Source organism: Gymnoscopelus braueri (genome assembly GCF_963280865.1).
Source record: "Gymnoscopelus braueri genome assembly, chromosome: 18".
Taxonomy (NCBI): Eukaryota; Metazoa; Chordata; class Actinopteri; order Myctophiformes; family Myctophidae; genus Gymnoscopelus; species Gymnoscopelus braueri.
In genome coordinates this window covers 31,400,673-31,418,471 of record NC_137618.1, presented here as the reverse complement: position 1 = coordinate 31,418,471, position 17,799 = coordinate 31,400,673, and the positions used below count along the sequence as shown (strand labels likewise).

Genomic DNA, 17,799 nt, shown 5'->3' with positions numbered 1-17,799 from the left:
AATAACATTTCTCAGTTATTTCTCATTTCTGAGATTGAGAAATGCTGAGGTGAGGTGACATTGTGAGACTGTACATTGAGATGCACCCTGGTGATAATGCCGGTGTTCTTGCAGGGATCATGTATAATGCTCATGCATAATCACACAAGATAAATGCACATGTTCTGATTATCAAGTGAAAAACAGTGAGATTCAGATGTATCTTGTTGTACTACTGTTGCACAATATTGCCTGAAAAAAATAATGTCTTAACTCTATAGGCACAGTAAAATGCTGGAAAAGATGGACCAAATTTTCAACAAAAAAAAAAAATCACTGCCTTGGTGTCTGTACAGCCAAGCAATGGTAACACATTCCGTGAATTTGTATATGAACGGTAGCACAGTCAGAACCTTACTTTGAGACTTTGTGGTTGCAGGAAAAAAGGGGGTGTTTCATATTAAGGGTGTTTAGAACTGTTTTATATTGTACTATTGTCATGCACTTCCTCACTGTTTATACAGCATAAAGCAGCAAGACTCTGCAATGTACAGGCTGCGATGCAAGCACATAGATATATCCTACATACATTAAACAGCAGCACATGTCCCCGGCATGTGTATGAATAAGCAGATGAAAATCCAGAATTGGCTCACGGATACTGCATTTTTATTAACAACCCGAGGCCTTAGATATCATGGATTTGGTGAGATAAAAGAACTACGCTTCCCTATTTTTCCAAGCATCTCCTATTCAGTGGTCTGTCACAAATGAATGCACTGTTTCTCTTATGCTTTTCTACCTAAGACCAGATATCTGAAGGTACTTTTTTCATTTGTTTTCCTATTATAAATATCTGTGCATAATTGATGTCACCTAAAATCAGTGTAATGGCTTACCCACTCGTCTCAGTATACAACTAATTTAAATATCACTTTCATCCTGAAGCTAATTTCTGAAATATCTTGGCATACGTTTCACGAGTGAAGTTTATCAGTTCTAATAATGGTCAGTGTATTGGTAAGCTGAGATGCAAACTAACTACATACAATCTGATGATATACCATTAGTTAATATTCCTACATACCAATGAATTTGTTTATATCACAGGTAAATATTCCAGGTATAATCAACATGGATTTAGAGTTGGAGTGTATGTTTTTGTAGATTTAGTCTAATGAATATTTATTGAAACAGGGAACACAATATGTTTATAAAAATCGCTTTCTGTATACTTATAAATCCTCAATGGACTGTTCAACGCATCCCCACACTTTGTGTTCTTGACTGGATACACAGTAAAATCCTGTTAATTTATCCATTTGAACTCCGAGTGCACAAATGTAAACACACACATTTTGTACTCTCAGAATTAAATAAACACAGAGGAATTTACTGTGTAGTGACACATTTGTAGAGTGATGCAACTGCAACGGGGAGATTCTCATGTCACTCACGGTATAGAGCAGCTATTGGTCTTTGCACTCCTGATATACTGTGCTGAAGAACTCTTTTCTTGAATACTGTTCCTGGAAAAGGTCATCTACTCTACTGTACATCAATAAAGTTGAGTGTGCTCCACGTGTGCAATATGTGTCCTCCATCTCTTTTTTAAATCATGTATTTATAAACAGTATATACTTAGTCGTATGACAAATAGCTGATCTACAAGCTCAATGTGTTGCATTGCAATGTGTTGTGAGCTTGCAGATCTGACAATTGTGCTCATTTTGAAAATGTTTGATGATTGTTTTCTAGATTTTTTTTGTTTTGGGCAGTTTTCGCCAAAATAGGGACATTTGGATGAAAGTGGTTAACCGGGTAAATCATATTGAGATTAAAATCTCTTTTTTAAAGTGGGCACTGGGGCCTTTTCAGCAAAGCCCTGCATCATGCTCATACACACTGTACATGTACACACCTGGGAGCTGCCCAGTACAACCACAACCGTCTACTGGGCAACTAGACTGCAGCAGTTGGGGTGGTTAGGAGCTTTGCTAAAGGGCACTTCAGCGGTGGGTGTTGAGGGAGGGGTGAGTGTTGGTTATTCACTTCCCTAGTCAGATTTCTCCAGTCGGTCCGGGGGATCAAACTGGGAACCTTTCACAAATACATTCCTCTAGGCGACAACAACTTTAAATTCCATATATTTCGATGTATTTTGTGTGTGTGTGTGTATATACACACACTAAATAAGTATATATATATACCGTATATATGAATGGAAACAACTAGGAAGAATAGTTAACAAGTGGGACAAATTAGCGTACAAATAGTATACACACCTGCTTTTTTAGTCAAGTCAAGTTACAAATCAGATCAAAGGAGAGGAAACAGGCACATAGAGAGTTCCCTTCACCTGGCTAGTAAGTCAGGGTGACGGCACATTGCCTCAGATCTCTGGACCGCCTGGAGAGACACAGATATGAGCCGACATTGGGTTTCCATTAATGCAGGATAATGGACTTCACACCCTCTGCAGCGTGGACATCACAGCAGGTAGTGTTCACCTGTGTGGACACTAGCTGAATGGGAGATGTCAGAGTGCCTTCACAGGAGACAGGACAACTCTGTTAGACACACACACACCCACACATGAGACAAGGTGATGCATTTCTGCCAAAAATGTCTTAGAAAATAGCAGCGACAAGCTGAAATTTTGTCGCATTGTGACATGTGAGCTTGTAGTAGGGCATTCACCGAATAGTCGAATATTCGAATATCAAACCGACTATTCGACTATCAAACCACTATTCGATTATTCTATAAAAAAAAACAAAAAAACGTTGTTTTTTTTAGTGGCTTTTCTACAGCAGACACGCAGCTGTGAGCTCTGGTGTGACGTCAACTCGCATTCCTTGAGTCGAGTCATCAATGCCATTGAAAAAAAAATGAAGAAAAAAAAACTTTATTTTTTTTTATTCTTTTATTTTTTATAATCAAATCGATTAATATATACAAATACTTATAGGTCGAATAATTCGAATGCTAAAAATCACTATTCGTGAATGCCCTAGCTTGTAGATCTTTTATTTTATTTTATTGAAAACATTTCAACAATGTTTGCCTATACTGACATGCCTAAAATATGGAGGAAAAAATGGCTTAACGATGTCACATCTTTGTCATTTCCTTTGAGCCATGATGATATCCATGATGAACCCATCATTATTGACAGAAAAAAAACATCATCATAATATGGATCTTTGAAATTGTAAAGGCAGGAAAAGCTGCTGTGCTGGAACTTAATATAAACACTGAGGTGGCATAATGGACTCCATCATACTTCATACTACAAATGCACCGAATCTGTGTGTTGTCTCGCACATGAGACAAGCACCATCTGACCAATCTACTTCAAAACATAGCATGTGTCGGTGAGGAACTGAGGGTGCGTTGTGCCGAGTGGGAATTCGGTCGGACATGCGGTTGTCCCGAACCGAAAATCTCAGTATCTGTCTGTCTGTGTCCCATTTACAGTAATGCCCAAATATGTTGATCTCTGTTATCTGTCTGTCTGTCTGCGTCTCTTTTAAGCCCATGTATGGAGATCCCGGGTGTTTCCAATGTCATAGTACTGACGTCATAGGCTGGCCTCCATGTACTATCTGTCTGTCCCTTTTATGCCCATGTATTGAGACTGAAGATTCCTGATGTAGCCAATATGGCGTCATAGAACTGACGTCATAGGCTGGTCTCTAAACTATGGTAATGGATACGACACTAAGTACTCTGACAACGACTACAACAAATTGCCCTAGTCTAATAATGGAATTTGTTATTATGCTGTAGAATAATAATTGACGGCACCATGATTAGGACACATCAACCCCTAATATTTGTGTGTTCAGAAATTGATAAATTGTTTACGGAGGGTGATTAAGGACACAGCATGATTTATCTAACTGCTGCTTGGAACTCAAAACAGCAGGATTACAAACCAATCAATAATTCTAATCCAGAGGTGGAAGAACCATCAATTCTGCTGACACGGCTTTATATTATTTCTCATAATTCTGCCGTGTGAACAAGGGAGTATACAATCGCCTTTGCAACACCCAATCAAGCTTAGTTTGACGGCTTGAGAAAAGAAAATAATTTCCAGGCCTCCGTGTAAAAATAGGCTGTTTTAATTGTGTTTGAGAGGGGAAACAACTCCCCATCATTCATTAGAGTTCAGGAGGCAGCTCTGCAAGGTCTGAGAGAGGTAAGTAATGAGGGTTTCCATAGCAACTGCACAGAAATTGAAAAGGCCAGCATGTGAGAAAAGTGGGGAATTGATCGAGTTAAGAAAATTGGTAGATCATTTACTGAGTACGCCTTACATCAATCTCAAGATGAATATGAGGGTAAATGGAAATGACTCCTATATTATAACATTTAATAGGAGCATATGCTCAGATTAATCCATTTATCTACAGGATCAAGCACCCAAGCCCAGAAGGTTCTGTACTAGTTTCAGTGCAACAGCCAATAGGGCAGAAGAGGGAAACACCCATTCAATGGGACGTTGCCATTATTCATTATAGATGTTGAAATAAAGTAAAAAACAGTGGCACACTGGGGACTCTTGCTAAGCAGTTACTGCTGGTTCGTGTGTAGTCATGTGTGGTCTGGTAGTATTGATCTTCACTCTTTTGTAATGGTTTAATGTTGCCTCATGCCTAATCAATAGGAACTAAGTGTTTGTTAATGCCTCAATTCACAATGAGGATTACGAAGATTTGTCAAGTTGCCTCTCAAATGTAGAGGCAAGTCCAAAAGCCATCAACCTACCTCTCCCCTGAGTTTAGAATGTGTAAAGTAGTCTCAAGCCCAATGATAGATTAAAATGTTCTTGCAAACTTGCCTAACGTATACACAAATGCTAGAATATATAGCCTGATTACAGTTTGATACCTCTATTATGTGGAATAGTGGCATTCAATTTACTAACATTCCATAGCTTCCCTTAAAATGGTATAAGGACAGAAACTAGATCTCCGCCAGGTCAGGTAGGTTATTGTGGCCTCCTGGTGGCGCTATAATAGGCCAATGTGAAAAGGGTGCCATTTCTTATTAGGCCTTGCACGGCAATCGGACACTGCATTCATGGCTTGAGGCATTTTGTGCAAAAAAAATGTGTTCTGCTAAATTAGACCTGCTGGTGGCGCTATAACAGGCCAATGTTAAAAGGGTGGCATTTGTTCCTCAACATAGTGTGAAGGTGCGTGCAAAGTTTGATCGCAATCGGACGGTGCGTTCATGATTTGCGGAATTTTGTTCAAAACAAGCCACTACTGTAAACTTTAGATGTCAATCTTACCCAATGAGAATGGAATATGAAAAATCAAACACGTCCATCTTGATCACATGACTATGGAGATCATGTGTACCGATTTGCGTGAAGTTTGGATAAAATCGGAAGGAGTAATATATAAAAAAATGTTTTACGTAAGTCGGCCTCCTGGTGGCGCTATAAAAGGCAGATGTGAAAAATGCAGGGCAAAGGTTTTTCCTTGACCTCTAGGGAGTGCGCATACAAAGTTTTGCACAAATCGGTGCAGTTATAGGCACAAACATGAATTGGCCTGTTATAGCGCCACCATGAGGCTGATTAGAACATTTTCAAGTGCCATTTCTTCCTAGGCATAGTGGAAATATGCGTGCAAAATTTCACGGAAATTGCATGCTGTGTTCATGATTTGAGGCATTTTGTTCAAAACGGAGTATTCCTGCAAACTTTGGAAGCCATTTTTAGCCAATCAGGATGGAATATGAAAAATCTGAAAGACCCGTTTTGTTTAATGACTATAGAGATACTGTGTACCGATTTGCGGGATTTGGGGACAAAATCTGTAGGAGTACTGTCAAAAAATATGTTTTGCACAAATTGGCCTCCTGGTGACGCTATAAAAGGCCCACGCTATAAAAAGGCCCTTGTGCCCCCGGACAGGGGCTAAAACATACTCTCTCGCCATGCCTTTCGGCCTGGCGGAGACAATAAATGAATTTAGTCTCAGTTATTCCATTACCTTTGCAAACAACATTTACCTCACATGGGTTTCATTCATATATCACTTATGTTGATTACATACTATGTATTAACACACTGAAGGTACAGTAAATTCAATAATTTGCCAGTATGTCTGGTTGACCTACTGAGATCCAGCGTCAAGAGATGGAAACCTCTGGCCCTATTCAATACCTGTAGAGTATTATAGAGACCAGAGCACTCAGGGTTCATATTGAATACTGACCATGAAACTCGGCATCAATATGGCTTTAACACACTACTCAACACTGTCCTTGACATCTTGCAATAACATCCTTTATGCAACCTTTAATCGTATGCTGAGAATTGGATTGTTCAAACACCAATTACAAATTAATTCATGCGGAACAGATGATTCATATGAGAAATGAATAAGCAATACACATTTTGGAGACAGAGAAACTATTAAAAAAGGCAACCATAATTGCTTACGTATCGTAATAAAAACGTTCTGGGGGAACAACACAAAGTTGTATGCAACGTATGCATGTAATATTGCACATACGGAAACAGTGGATGTGAGGCGGCCCGAACCTCTTGTATAGAAAAAACGAAATCATGTATACATAAATATACAGTATACACAATCTATAAATGCACGGAATCTATGCATATCTGTGTTTCCCCTATGTATCTCGAGAACAGTCCGACCGATCAAATTCAAATTTGCCAAGGACCTGAGGGAGGGATATACCGAGAGGGACTGTCTATCTGTCTGTCTGTATCTACTGCACTAAGTACTGACAATGGGTATTGCATAGCCGAGAGGCAATATGTGTTTTGTATGCCAATTATATAATACTAATTGGCAGACAAAACACACCCCAATGTCACAGCCACAGTACTGACATAGATCACCAACGTCATATAGAAGTACTCTGATAACAGGTACAGCCTGCAAATGACAGAGCAGTCGCCCGCGGATTGACAGGTCCAGGTCTAGTTTCCTTAAAAGTAACTTAAGACCAAAGCAATTCTGTTCCGAGTGTTTAATTAAGTCTTGACAGTGAGAGACTACCGGAGCAGATTATCAGTCTAAAATAAAAACTTGAGGTGTGAAAAGAGGGAGCGTTTCTCCCCAGATTGAGAGTGCTACAAACAGATGGGAGACGCAGCAGGTCCTGGATCTCTGACAACACTACTGCACATCCGCAACCTCTAGTTACCATGGGCCTACATCACGGAGCGGAGGCCAGCAATCTCCATCTCAACAGATGCCGTTGGTCAACCCACCACAGATCTCTAGCATTCAACTAAAAAAACAAGTTCCTTTTTGGAGACATGCTTGATGCTTACAGCACTTGGCACTTTAATAACAGTGCTGACAGCTTGTACAGCATCACGGGAGACCGCATACAAAATAGAAAATAACAAAAATAATAACTGAACCGTAAGGGGGAAAGTGCCACTAAATGCTTCCACAGCCAACTTCGGTAGCCAGCATAGCAGCAGCACAGCCTTGCCTTAAAGTGTTTTTCAGTCTTCTTAATATTGAACACACATTACATTTCCCACTTCAGGATGAAAGAAGCCAGATTCTGTCTCCCACTGGTGAGCACACAGCAAAGTCAGACATTAAAGAGGCTGTCTAAACAGAAACACTGTTGATCTGATGGGAGCTGAGCATCACAGACAGATTAGGGCTATGAAATCCAGGAAGTTGTCCACAGGAGGTACATTGAAGCTCTCCGCACTGACATGAAATGCAAACCCCAAGAGATTTGTCTGAAAGGGGGTAGTCTCATACTGTATAACCTCAGCAGAGAAATCCAGCCAAGATGTGGACATGCTTTCAGTATAGCCGGGGAAATGCATTGCATACTTGAATGGCGTCATTAAATCACCACACTTGACACATTTCATTTACCATAAACACAGCTAGTCTAAAAGTACTTGATATTACCTTTAATTTTGGCTATGGGATATTCATCAAAGAAATGTTCCTACTGTGCAATATTGGGGAATAAAATAATATGAAAAACACATGCTACCAACGTGGATGTTTTTGGCATAAACCAATTAAACAGATTTTAGAGTTTAGAGTTTAACTTAAATAGTATTGTTGCTCAATTGCGAGGAAGACGCTTCCCAATGTGTTTCATGAGCCGACTAGAACTCGCAAAGGAACATCTCCAGTCCATCCTGTGTGCATTTTGGGCTTGTACATACTGTAGGCTGGTGGCCGATTTTCCATTGTGAGCTCTCGGCACACAGAACATATTGGGGAATGTTGAGTCCGACTCAGACTTTGTCTAATGAATGGTTCGGTTTACCTACTCAATATAACTATCATAGTATCACAATACAGCAATGGATAAATGGCATATACTGTACGTATAACATTGTGTTTGTTTATTATTGTTTTTGAATAATGACCGCTGAACTCAATGACAGACTGCTGTCTAAACAAAGGCTCAGAGCACCTGGCTCATATCAATTTGCGTTGCTTGATTTTTGCCATATCCAACATTGCAGCCATGTAAACAAACACACAATGTAATTTGCAGATGAACAGTACACGGGACATAAGCCATGAAATCCTTTTAAAATCAATCACTTTGTTTTATTGTTACTTTTGGGTCCATTCATTCATTTCCTTATTAAGCAGTCGTGTAATAAGCGGGATAATCAATGGGGAGCAGGTCATTATTGAGAAATAAACCCCTTCAGGGTGATTAGACCCTGTCAGGGTTTATTTCTCAATAATGACCTCCTGCTCCCGATCGATAATCTCTTATAATGAAAGCACTGCCATATCTATAACATAAAATCTTTCTTCACACCATAGTGATAAAATTTGAGTGCCACTGCCTCTAGCGCATTCCAGAAATGAATTAAGTTCTCTGTGACTCCAAGAGTACCGCCATATCCCCCTCTAGCTTAACCTTAAATAGTTTCTGGGTCAACCTGCGATAGCTCCCTATATCCACCAGGGGGCTCAATCTGGTCTTGCTCCTCCTCAAGTCCATGTCCCAGTCCTCTCTGCATCTTTGGAGACCCTCCACAGAATGTGGCTCTGGGGTCTCTTTGTGCCTCTTTCCAATGGTCCTTTCCTTCTCCTCGTCCTTGCAACACAACAGGGATGACACACCGTCTTTGAGTGACAACACCTCCTCCTCCAAGGTCAGAGAAAGCACCCGAGTTGTCCTACATGTCCCCAGGTCTTTCAGGGACTTGATGGAGCAGGATGCAGGAAGGAAACCCAAAAATGAATCCAGGAACTGGAGCATCCGTAAGTGACTGTAAATAAGGAAATAGTGCCATTTTGTTTTCATACAGAGTAAATCCTCAGTGTTATTTTTTCCATTTGTAACTGTGTACAACTGTGTATTAACACGGTGGATTTTACAGTGTGGTATGTTGAGTTTTGCTCACTATCATTTCTGAGCTACCTCAGATCCAGCTCAACAGTGGTTAGAATTCATGGAGCATGTATATGAGATTGGTACTTCAGTGTTGTAGAACCTCAAAGGATCCCCATTACTTTGAAATTCCATCAGTTTTCTACGTGACTGACACAAATCCAAGTTATCAATTTCAAAGCCAGAATTGATGTGAGAAGCGTCCATGTATATTTACACAAAGGGCTTTTCTGTCAGATAATTGCATCTACTAGCTCACTAGTTTTGACTATGGAACAAGAACAACATTGTGATGAAATGGAATACTGCTCAACAAGGCAGTATGTTACCTTCCAAACAAAGGCAATTAAGTAGCATACTTTTTTGAAAAAACATATTGTGACAGGGGATTTCACCAGGATATAATAGGCCTATACTGACGTGCAATATACTTTTAAAAATTCCAATTAATTTTAATATCATTCTCTTTTATAATATATTTATTGCTTATCGTCTTTCATTTTTGTTTTACTTGATGAGGGCAGCTGTAATTTCACTCATGGATCAATAAAGTAGGCATATTTCTATTCTATTCTGATCACGAAAACCAGCATGATACCAAGCGTGAGACGTTTCCCCTTCTAAATATTTCACACACACGTTAGGCACGTTAGGCTACTGTATAGATTCCAACCTGTATCATAACTATATTAATGTAAAATATATCAAAGGACTTCATAATTAGCTACATATCTATTAGTTAAGTTAATTCCATTTGCATTATTAAGACCATGTGGGTCGAGGATAATGATTTGTGTAACTTTTAATCAATGAACCAAGTCAACCAATCTACTTCCATACGCAACGCCAGGGGAGAGATGGAGTCATTTCCTCGGTCGGTCACAGTAATCAGTTAAATTATAATTCAAAAAGTATTCCAATCATGACGAACATGGGAATTATCCCCTCGTGGAACCTGCAAACCATACGAGCTAACCCTTAAGTATACGCGCACAGGACAGACGTCTCCAAATACACACGGTGCGCCGTGGCGCATGGACCAGAGTGGTCCATGTGTGACGATTCTAACCAGTTTTATAGGCTATAAATAACACTGCAATATCAACATTGCTACCAATATTTATGATGCCTGAACTTCCCCACAGGGATCAATAAAGGTCCTATCTATATAGATCTATCCAGGCAGACTGTCTGTCTGATACAAAAGTTATAAAAACTCTCATTGGCTGTAGCACATCTCTGCTCTCAGTGCTGGTTGCAACTTGAGATCCAGTTCATATTGTACGATTTCCAGTCGGCAAGAGCTTCAAACTTGCTTCACACACACACACACACATACAGCAAGCAAAACTGGATAAATCCCTCGATTTCACATCAGATCGGGGGATTTATCAGCAAGCGTCAAGACAGATCGGCAGGATAATCGGGGCTAAAATAATTCAATGTGAACCCGCCTTTACAGTAATCAAGCCTAAAGTGGATAGACCAAGTCAGTAGGTTATAGCCGTCCCAGACTTTATATTTCAGACATATCCCAGGTTTTAATGTGTGTGTGTGTGTCTGTGAAGAAGGGCGTTCCTGAAAAAGATCATTTGTTCTCAGCGAGCCTCCCCTGGGTAAATTAAGGTAAAAAGAAAGACATGCTTGTCCACCTGTACAAAACGCCAACAAAATCTAGGCTATTTTTGAAAGTTGTAAATCTTTGTAGCCAAAGCTTTTATTCTACGAAATGCTGTGGCCAATGAAGAGGTGAAAAACAAAAGGCAATTTTACTCAAAGACCTTCAGTTGACTGGGGGCTCTCTGACCAATTATTTGAATTGTCAAATTAAAAGGTTCAGCCCTACTGTGCATCTATGGCTCGGTTCTGCACACTGCTTTGATGCTGTGAATAAAACCAAATTACCTGCAGTGGACTATCAGTTCCCCCTGGAAGGGAGTTGTCTGTTGCCAGTGAAACAGCCTGAGAGCAGCTGGTCCTGCAGGGTTGGACAGAAGATACTGGGGCTCCACCTCTAGCCTCTCACACCCCATTGTTCTCTGGATCCAGCCATCCACATCCCTCAAGCTGTGGTCAGGAGAATCTATGTGGAGGATCCAGCGATTTAGCACAGCCAACAGGCTCAGCAAATCCTCCCTGACCTCATCTAGACAGTAGAGAGAACATAGCAGAAGAAGATGTAGACGCACAACATTCAATCACTCTAATAAAACTAAATATGGGCTCACACACATCAAAATCCAGAGTGCCAATTTAACACCATTACGGGTCCATTGTTACACTTTCAGGGTTAAATTAACCCATTAAGAAGACCTGAGGCCGATTCTACGACTGCCTTCTAAATCAGTAGTTCTCACACTTTTTCGTAATTCAAAATTATTCAACACTTAAAGGAGAAATCCGGACATTTTAAGTGTTATCTTTGATGTGTCGTTACTCACTTACCAGCGTAGAAAGTGGCGTTGTTTTTTTCCATCGATTCCTGAGAGGCTACCGCTAATGCCGAACGATTTAACACTGGTTGCTTGTTTCTCTACCTGGCAACACCAAGTTGCCAGGTTCTGGGAGAGAAACAAGCAACTAGCGTTAGCTCGTTCGGCATTAGCGGTAGCCTCTCAGGAACTTTCAGCGCATGTTTGACTATCATGAGACTCTACAATGAGTAGTAGTAGAGAAAAAAAATAACTTTGCATCGGTTATAATAGACGAATTTCCCTAAGCCACGCGCTCCCATTATGCAAACGGTGGGGGTTGAAAAAATGACGACAGGGGAATCGATGGAAAAAAACAACGCCACTTTCTACGTCGGTAGGTGAGTAACGACACATCAAAGATAACACTTAAAATGTCCGGATTTCTCCTTTAAAAGATTTTTCAAAAATGTTCAAAAATAGCAGATAATACAAGCTTGCAGTGCGGCACAAAGTGACACGCTGTGTGCTTGTTGTATCTGCTATTTTTGAATAGCCAACGCTAAAATCGAAAATGACAGATGCTTTCCCGGTTTTAATACTCTGGATTTTGCTGCATAGATACAAAACCAAAACCAAGTCCTAAATGTTCGATCCCAATTTACCCGTCGTGAGTTTGGAGTCATTCAGCAGCCGAGTTTGGGTATTGCTCTGGGCATCCAAAGGGACATGACCACAATGGAGGACAAACGGAGTTGGCTCGTGTGCAAGGGCAGAAGATTCCTGAGTGTGGAGGTAATGGAGCACGACAAGGCACTTGACACAGCCAGAGTTCAGCAGAGGCGTCAGGTCAGTCACCGCGGTCACGGCCAGTCTGCACGCATTGCTGTCACTGGGTGTGTTGGCATTGTCCCGTCTGCTTTTCTTGGCCGCGGGCTCCAGGCGAGTGGAAGGAGAAGTGGGGGATAAGGGACCGAGTGTGGGGAGCCGGAACACTTGGCTGTGGGTCTGGATGACTGCAGGCACTGATCTCTGGCCCGTCTCTGTCGAGACGGATAAGCTCACACTGCCTACTGGTCTGGAACAGAAATAAAACACATCCCTAACAGTCATGTATCACATGGACGACAGGTGATCACACAGGTAATCTATTACGAAGATTCGTAAAAAATCTATCGGTGACTGAACGAGCAGGTAGGTGGACTGGTAAACAATTGAGATGCCCTGGGGGGGGGGGGACCAATTTATTACTGAAACTCTAACGGTGTTGTAATATAAACCCCACAATAGTACAGAGGCTCTTGAAGCAATTCTGCCATGGATTTCGGTAGTTACAATGTGACCAAATTGAAACCAGAACAGGTGGATGGTGTAACGAAGGAACTGATTGCTCTGCCGCTTCTATGAAGAAAAAAGAGCTTGGAGGGTTATTTGACAATGTGTTGCCATGGCTACCACCTGACAGCTAAGCTAAAGCTACAGTGGTGCAATTTCATACAAAGTCAGGAGATAAGAGTGAGACGGATACAAATACACTGCCTTATTTGTTTACAATAATGCCTTGTTCATCTATGAAAGAAAACATGTTATTATGCAGCTATTTCGAGGTACACATTAATCCTCTATAAGATTTGAGGATTAATAGCCTCGCTCTTACATGTTTTAGTAGTTAAAATGTAATCAGACAGCAGTGGTAGGAGCAGACAACTGTAAAGTGCCTCTCACTAGGAAACAATGCTTGACTGGACTTCATTAATACATACAGCACATTAACACTGCCTGTATCATTACCATACACGTGGTTCCACTTTCTGCCAGATGAGGATGGCATGGCATGATATCAAGCCGGCAAGAATCATTACTAACAAGTGCTAAAATAATGTGATGTTCAATGAGCCATTTAGGGAAGATATAGAGACGCACATATAGAATTCTATAAATCACATGCTTTGCTAAATAGGTGATCTTACATTCATAGAAGAAAACATCACCACACATTTACCTAGAGCTGTCTGTAGTTAGGATGACGCCCACAACCAATTGGTCTTCAATGATGCGATGCCAGAGCTTGTCAACTTGAGGTTTTGAGGACACTGCTGGCACATCTCGCTTCGTGTTATCAAAGGCTTCAATCTCAGGCTCATCATTGCCGTCCCATAGAGAAGTAAGACCCTCCTGTACAGGATGAGCAAAGACTATAATCAACACTGACAAAATCTGTGTGACAGCAATGACAGTTACCTCTGTCATTCCCTGCAACAGCACACCCACATTGGTCAAAACGTAAGGCCATTAATGAGGCCAATGTGTATGGGGTCATGAACACAGTATACAATTACCTCCTCATACTGAGAGAGTACAGGCCTTCTTCCTGAGACCACATCTATAAGGGATTGGACTGACTGGTGAATCACCCTCTCCTTCACTCTCACATCTCTCTGCAGATCCTGAAGCAAGTTCAAGCCACTCTATATACAAAAGACATTATTTGAGTGAGATGGTCCACTGAATGTTTTAAACGTGTTTTATAAATACAATTGACTTGACTGAATGAGATCTCTAACTGAATTATAACTAAATGACTTATTCATAGACTAAATGACTAATTCATAGACTAAATGATAAGTTCATTAATTTGCAAGGTCATCAGAATAAAATAACTGATTGTAATGAATTAAATGAATAAATACAAATAACCAATTATGCATCATAATATTAATGTAAAGAAAGCCATTAATATTAATGCTCACCTGCAGCCGAGACTCTAAAGCTTGAAGAGTGAGAAGATAGTTCTCCTGGGCTGGATGAGAGGTCTTCAGAACATCTCCGCTGTCCTGACTGTGCTAGAAAATAACAATATATTCGCCATTAGTCATTCTCACTTTTTCAAAATTATCTACTCCACATTTAGGGATTATCCTGGCAAATGCTGACAAGATGCTTTTTAACAACAGTAGTGTTATCCTGTAAGGATGACAAATATCTTACAGAGTACGTGGTGCCACAGAGGTCTGTGATGAGGTAATTCTCCAATGGGTGTCCAGGGCCCACCTGCTTTGCAAAAACCAGCAGCATCTGGTCTGTTCCATGGCCCAGGAAGTCATCCACGTGAATAGAACTTACACCTGACCAACAAGAGGCTACCTGCATGTGTAAAGTGGGACAGTAAAAAGACTAATAGACTACTTTTGTCAAGATGACACATCAACCCCCCAAAATTAACCCATTTAGAATATACCTGGAACGTTTCCTTCCATACAGCACAGACATGCCCCTGGTCGAAGTAGATGACAAACAGGGAGCCATTTCTTCCCGTGTTGACCATCTGAATATCCTCAGGCTCCTCAAAGGGGAGCTGGCACACTTCTTTTGGAATTCCACTCTCAAAATAAACTAGCTGCTTCTTACAGGTTGCTGCAACAACTCTGGTTTTCAACACACCATTCTTCTCTTCAGCTGAGAGAACCAGCATGGACTTTGTAATGGAACAATAGGGCTGAGGTAAAACCCAACTTCCGTCAAACATCTGTCCATTGTCTGGAAGATACCCAAGAGCTTGGCTGCTGCGTGCATCCGTCATACATTCTTCTGAGGAATTTTGCAGACCTAGAAAAAACACTTGTTCTTTGTGAAGCGGGAGTACTCCAATGATGATTTGGGAGAGTTGGGCAGGTATTTGTCTCACTTCAGGTGCCTGCAGAGATGTGTAAAAGACAGAAGCAGCATGGCTCCATATCACTATGGGGCCTGGCAGAATTCCAACATCGTCTTGCATTTGATAAGGGAGCTGAAATTCCATGTGAGGCTCCAGTCTGTTTGAACTGCTCAGAGTGAGGAGACTGTACTTGAAGCTCTCGCTTTTACGTCTATGTACCAATAAAACACATGGCGTAGTGACTCTTTTTTGAACATCAAAGACACATTTGCAAGTCACTATGTCACATGACCTTGTTTTGTTGATGACAGCTGCTCCATCATTTGCTCTTAGGAAAGAGTTGCCACCTTGATCGAAGGAAAGGCTGCTGAATAGGACCTCAGCAGCTTTTACATTGTATTCTGAAGATGTTTTGCATTGAAAGAAGATTATCTTTCCGCAGTGGCACAGCCGATGCTGTTTACGCTCCGAATCTTCCAGGTGTATTTTCTCCATCATGCATCCAGGTAAGAGAAATAGGGTGCGACACCCCCCTGCACAATGTAGAGTTGGTTAATAAGTCATTTGTTTTAGAAGCTATTCAAATGTACAGTATTAAAAAATAAGACATTGAATTATGAATGTACAATATTAGACATATTTTATGACAAATCTAAAGGGTTGTGCAATATCTCATTTGGTTTAGAAGTTATTAAAAAATCTATGTATATTATGGTAAGAACATAATTCAGAGAGTACTCCAGAAGCAGCTCTGTGGTGGTCTGTCGAATATCCAATATTTAACTAACTTTACCACGGTAGACACACAACACACAGATACATTGTTAACAACTAGCAACAACACAACATTATTAAGCATACAAGCAGTATACCTGCTGGCTGCAGCTGCCTAAATGCGAGATGTAACTCTGTGAGATAGTGTAGTAGAAGATGCTAAACCAGTGTAAACATGGCACAGACAAAACCCTGCACCGCAAACAACAGTGAACACATTATAGCTCCCAAAGTACAAAGTTGACAGAAGTCGATCTAACGTAATGTAACGTTAGCTTTGCTTGTGAAAACAGACAAAGCAGATGTTCTTTTAAATATTTACATGTAAGGAAGGACACTCATCTCATCCACTCATGTCTCCACTGAACTTTCCAGCCAGTGTTGCCAGATTGTGCGAGAGAAATAAGAAACCAGCTCTATGAAAATAAGCCCAAAAGATGCGAGCCGCCGAGCCCTTCGCCCTTTGGACATCGGCTATTTGAAATTAGCCGACATGTAGAATAGATCTGCTATTTTCAAAAAAATCTTGAAAACAATTTGATATCTTAATAACACAAATCTTGTATGCGGGTCCCTGACATAAAATGCCAGGGACCCCTCATACCATCTGAATTTCCCATCCCATCTGAATCTCAGATGGGATGGGGGTCCCCGGTCCGCAGACAAAAACATTTGGGGGTTCTTGACTTGAAAATGTTTGAGAAACACTGGTTTAAACAACATTTAGGAAGGAAGCCCAAAAAAGCAACCACAACCCGAAACTACCAATATGTACAACAAGCAACTTTACAGAAAAACAAGCCCAAAGTCGCTTATAATAAGCAGACATGGCAACACTACCACTGAACTTTCCAGCGCGCGAACAGAAGTTCAACATTTCCTGCTATGATGATGACGTCAGTCAGTCGAAGTGCATTATGGTAAACATTTAGCACGCGACTGTTTAATAATAGCCAAAATAAATGAATACGTTATTTATGCAGCTAAATAGACAATAGCAATAACACAAAAGCAAACAATTATATATATATAAATAAAAAATATATCTTAATCTGTCGGGACTCGGGATGATCACTGAAGCGGTCAGTGAAATGACGTCAGCTGGAGGCGTAGCCTTGATACAAGATTGTCATATTATGACAGTCTTGGATGATTTTCTAAATAGTGTTTCCGCTTTCGTCCCTTTTAGTCCGTACATCTACATAAACGTTCAAATTTCAAATATAAAGTACTTGCCTCATGGCCAAAGATGTTACAATTATGTGCGGCTCCTCAGAAGTACGTACCTGTGGCTGTATTGTTCGATAAAAAGCATTTTTAATCCGATTGGTGGCCAGTTATAATGTGCAATACACCTCCCAACCGATAGGGTCGCGTCGTTGAAAGCATGTGGAGAAAATAGCCACCGATCAGATTAAAATGCTTTTTATTGAACAACACGGAAGATACGGGTATTTTTGAGGGCCCGTACATAATTCTAACATCCGTCATCATGGGGTAAGCACTTTATAATGGAAATCTATACGTTTATGTAGATGTAAGGGCGAAAATGGGAGAAAGTGCCAACACTATTTTGAAAATCAT

The 17,799-nt window shown here is 40.6% G+C and overlaps 1 protein-coding gene across 2 annotated transcripts; it reads right to left on the bottom strand.

Annotated features, from left to right (window-relative positions):
- Positions 1 to 8,058: 8,058 nt before the first annotated feature.
- On the bottom strand, positions 8,059 to 16,588 carry fancb (FA complementation group B). 2 transcript variants are annotated; one of them, XM_080456649.1, is made up of 9 exons: positions 16,538 to 16,588; positions 15,025 to 15,974; positions 14,775 to 14,930; positions 14,537 to 14,629; positions 14,126 to 14,254; positions 13,789 to 13,961; positions 12,452 to 12,864; positions 11,281 to 11,521; positions 8,059 to 9,253 (listed from the first exon to the last, which is right to left on the bottom strand). In XM_080456649.1, exons 2-9 carry the CDS (start codon positions 15,937 to 15,939, stop codon positions 8,848 to 8,850), a joined length of 2,526 nt encoding a protein of 841 aa, XP_080312775.1. In that variant the 5' UTR covers positions 15,940 to 15,974; positions 16,538 to 16,588; the 3' UTR covers positions 8,059 to 8,847. The 2 variants fall into 2 exon arrangements, with proteins under 2 accessions (XP_080312775.1, XP_080312776.1); XM_080456650.1 differs by having other exon boundaries at positions 16,314 to 16,552.
- Positions 16,589 to 17,799: the final 1,211 nt, after the last annotated feature.

Excerpts from the sequence above, each read along its gene's own strand:
- fancb (XM_080456649.1), bottom strand. The coding sequence starts at position 15,939 with ATGATGGAGAAAATACACCTGGAAGATTCGGAGCGTAAACAGCATCGG. Across the intron at positions 14,630-14,774 it reads TCTGTGGCACCACGTACTCT|CACAGTCAGGACAGCGGAGA; the intron begins GTAAGATATTTG and ends GTTATTTTCTAG. Across the intron at positions 11,522-12,451 it reads TGACTCCAAACTCACGACGG|ATGAGGTCAGGGAGGATTTG; the intron begins GTAAATTGGGAT and ends TCTACTGTCTAG.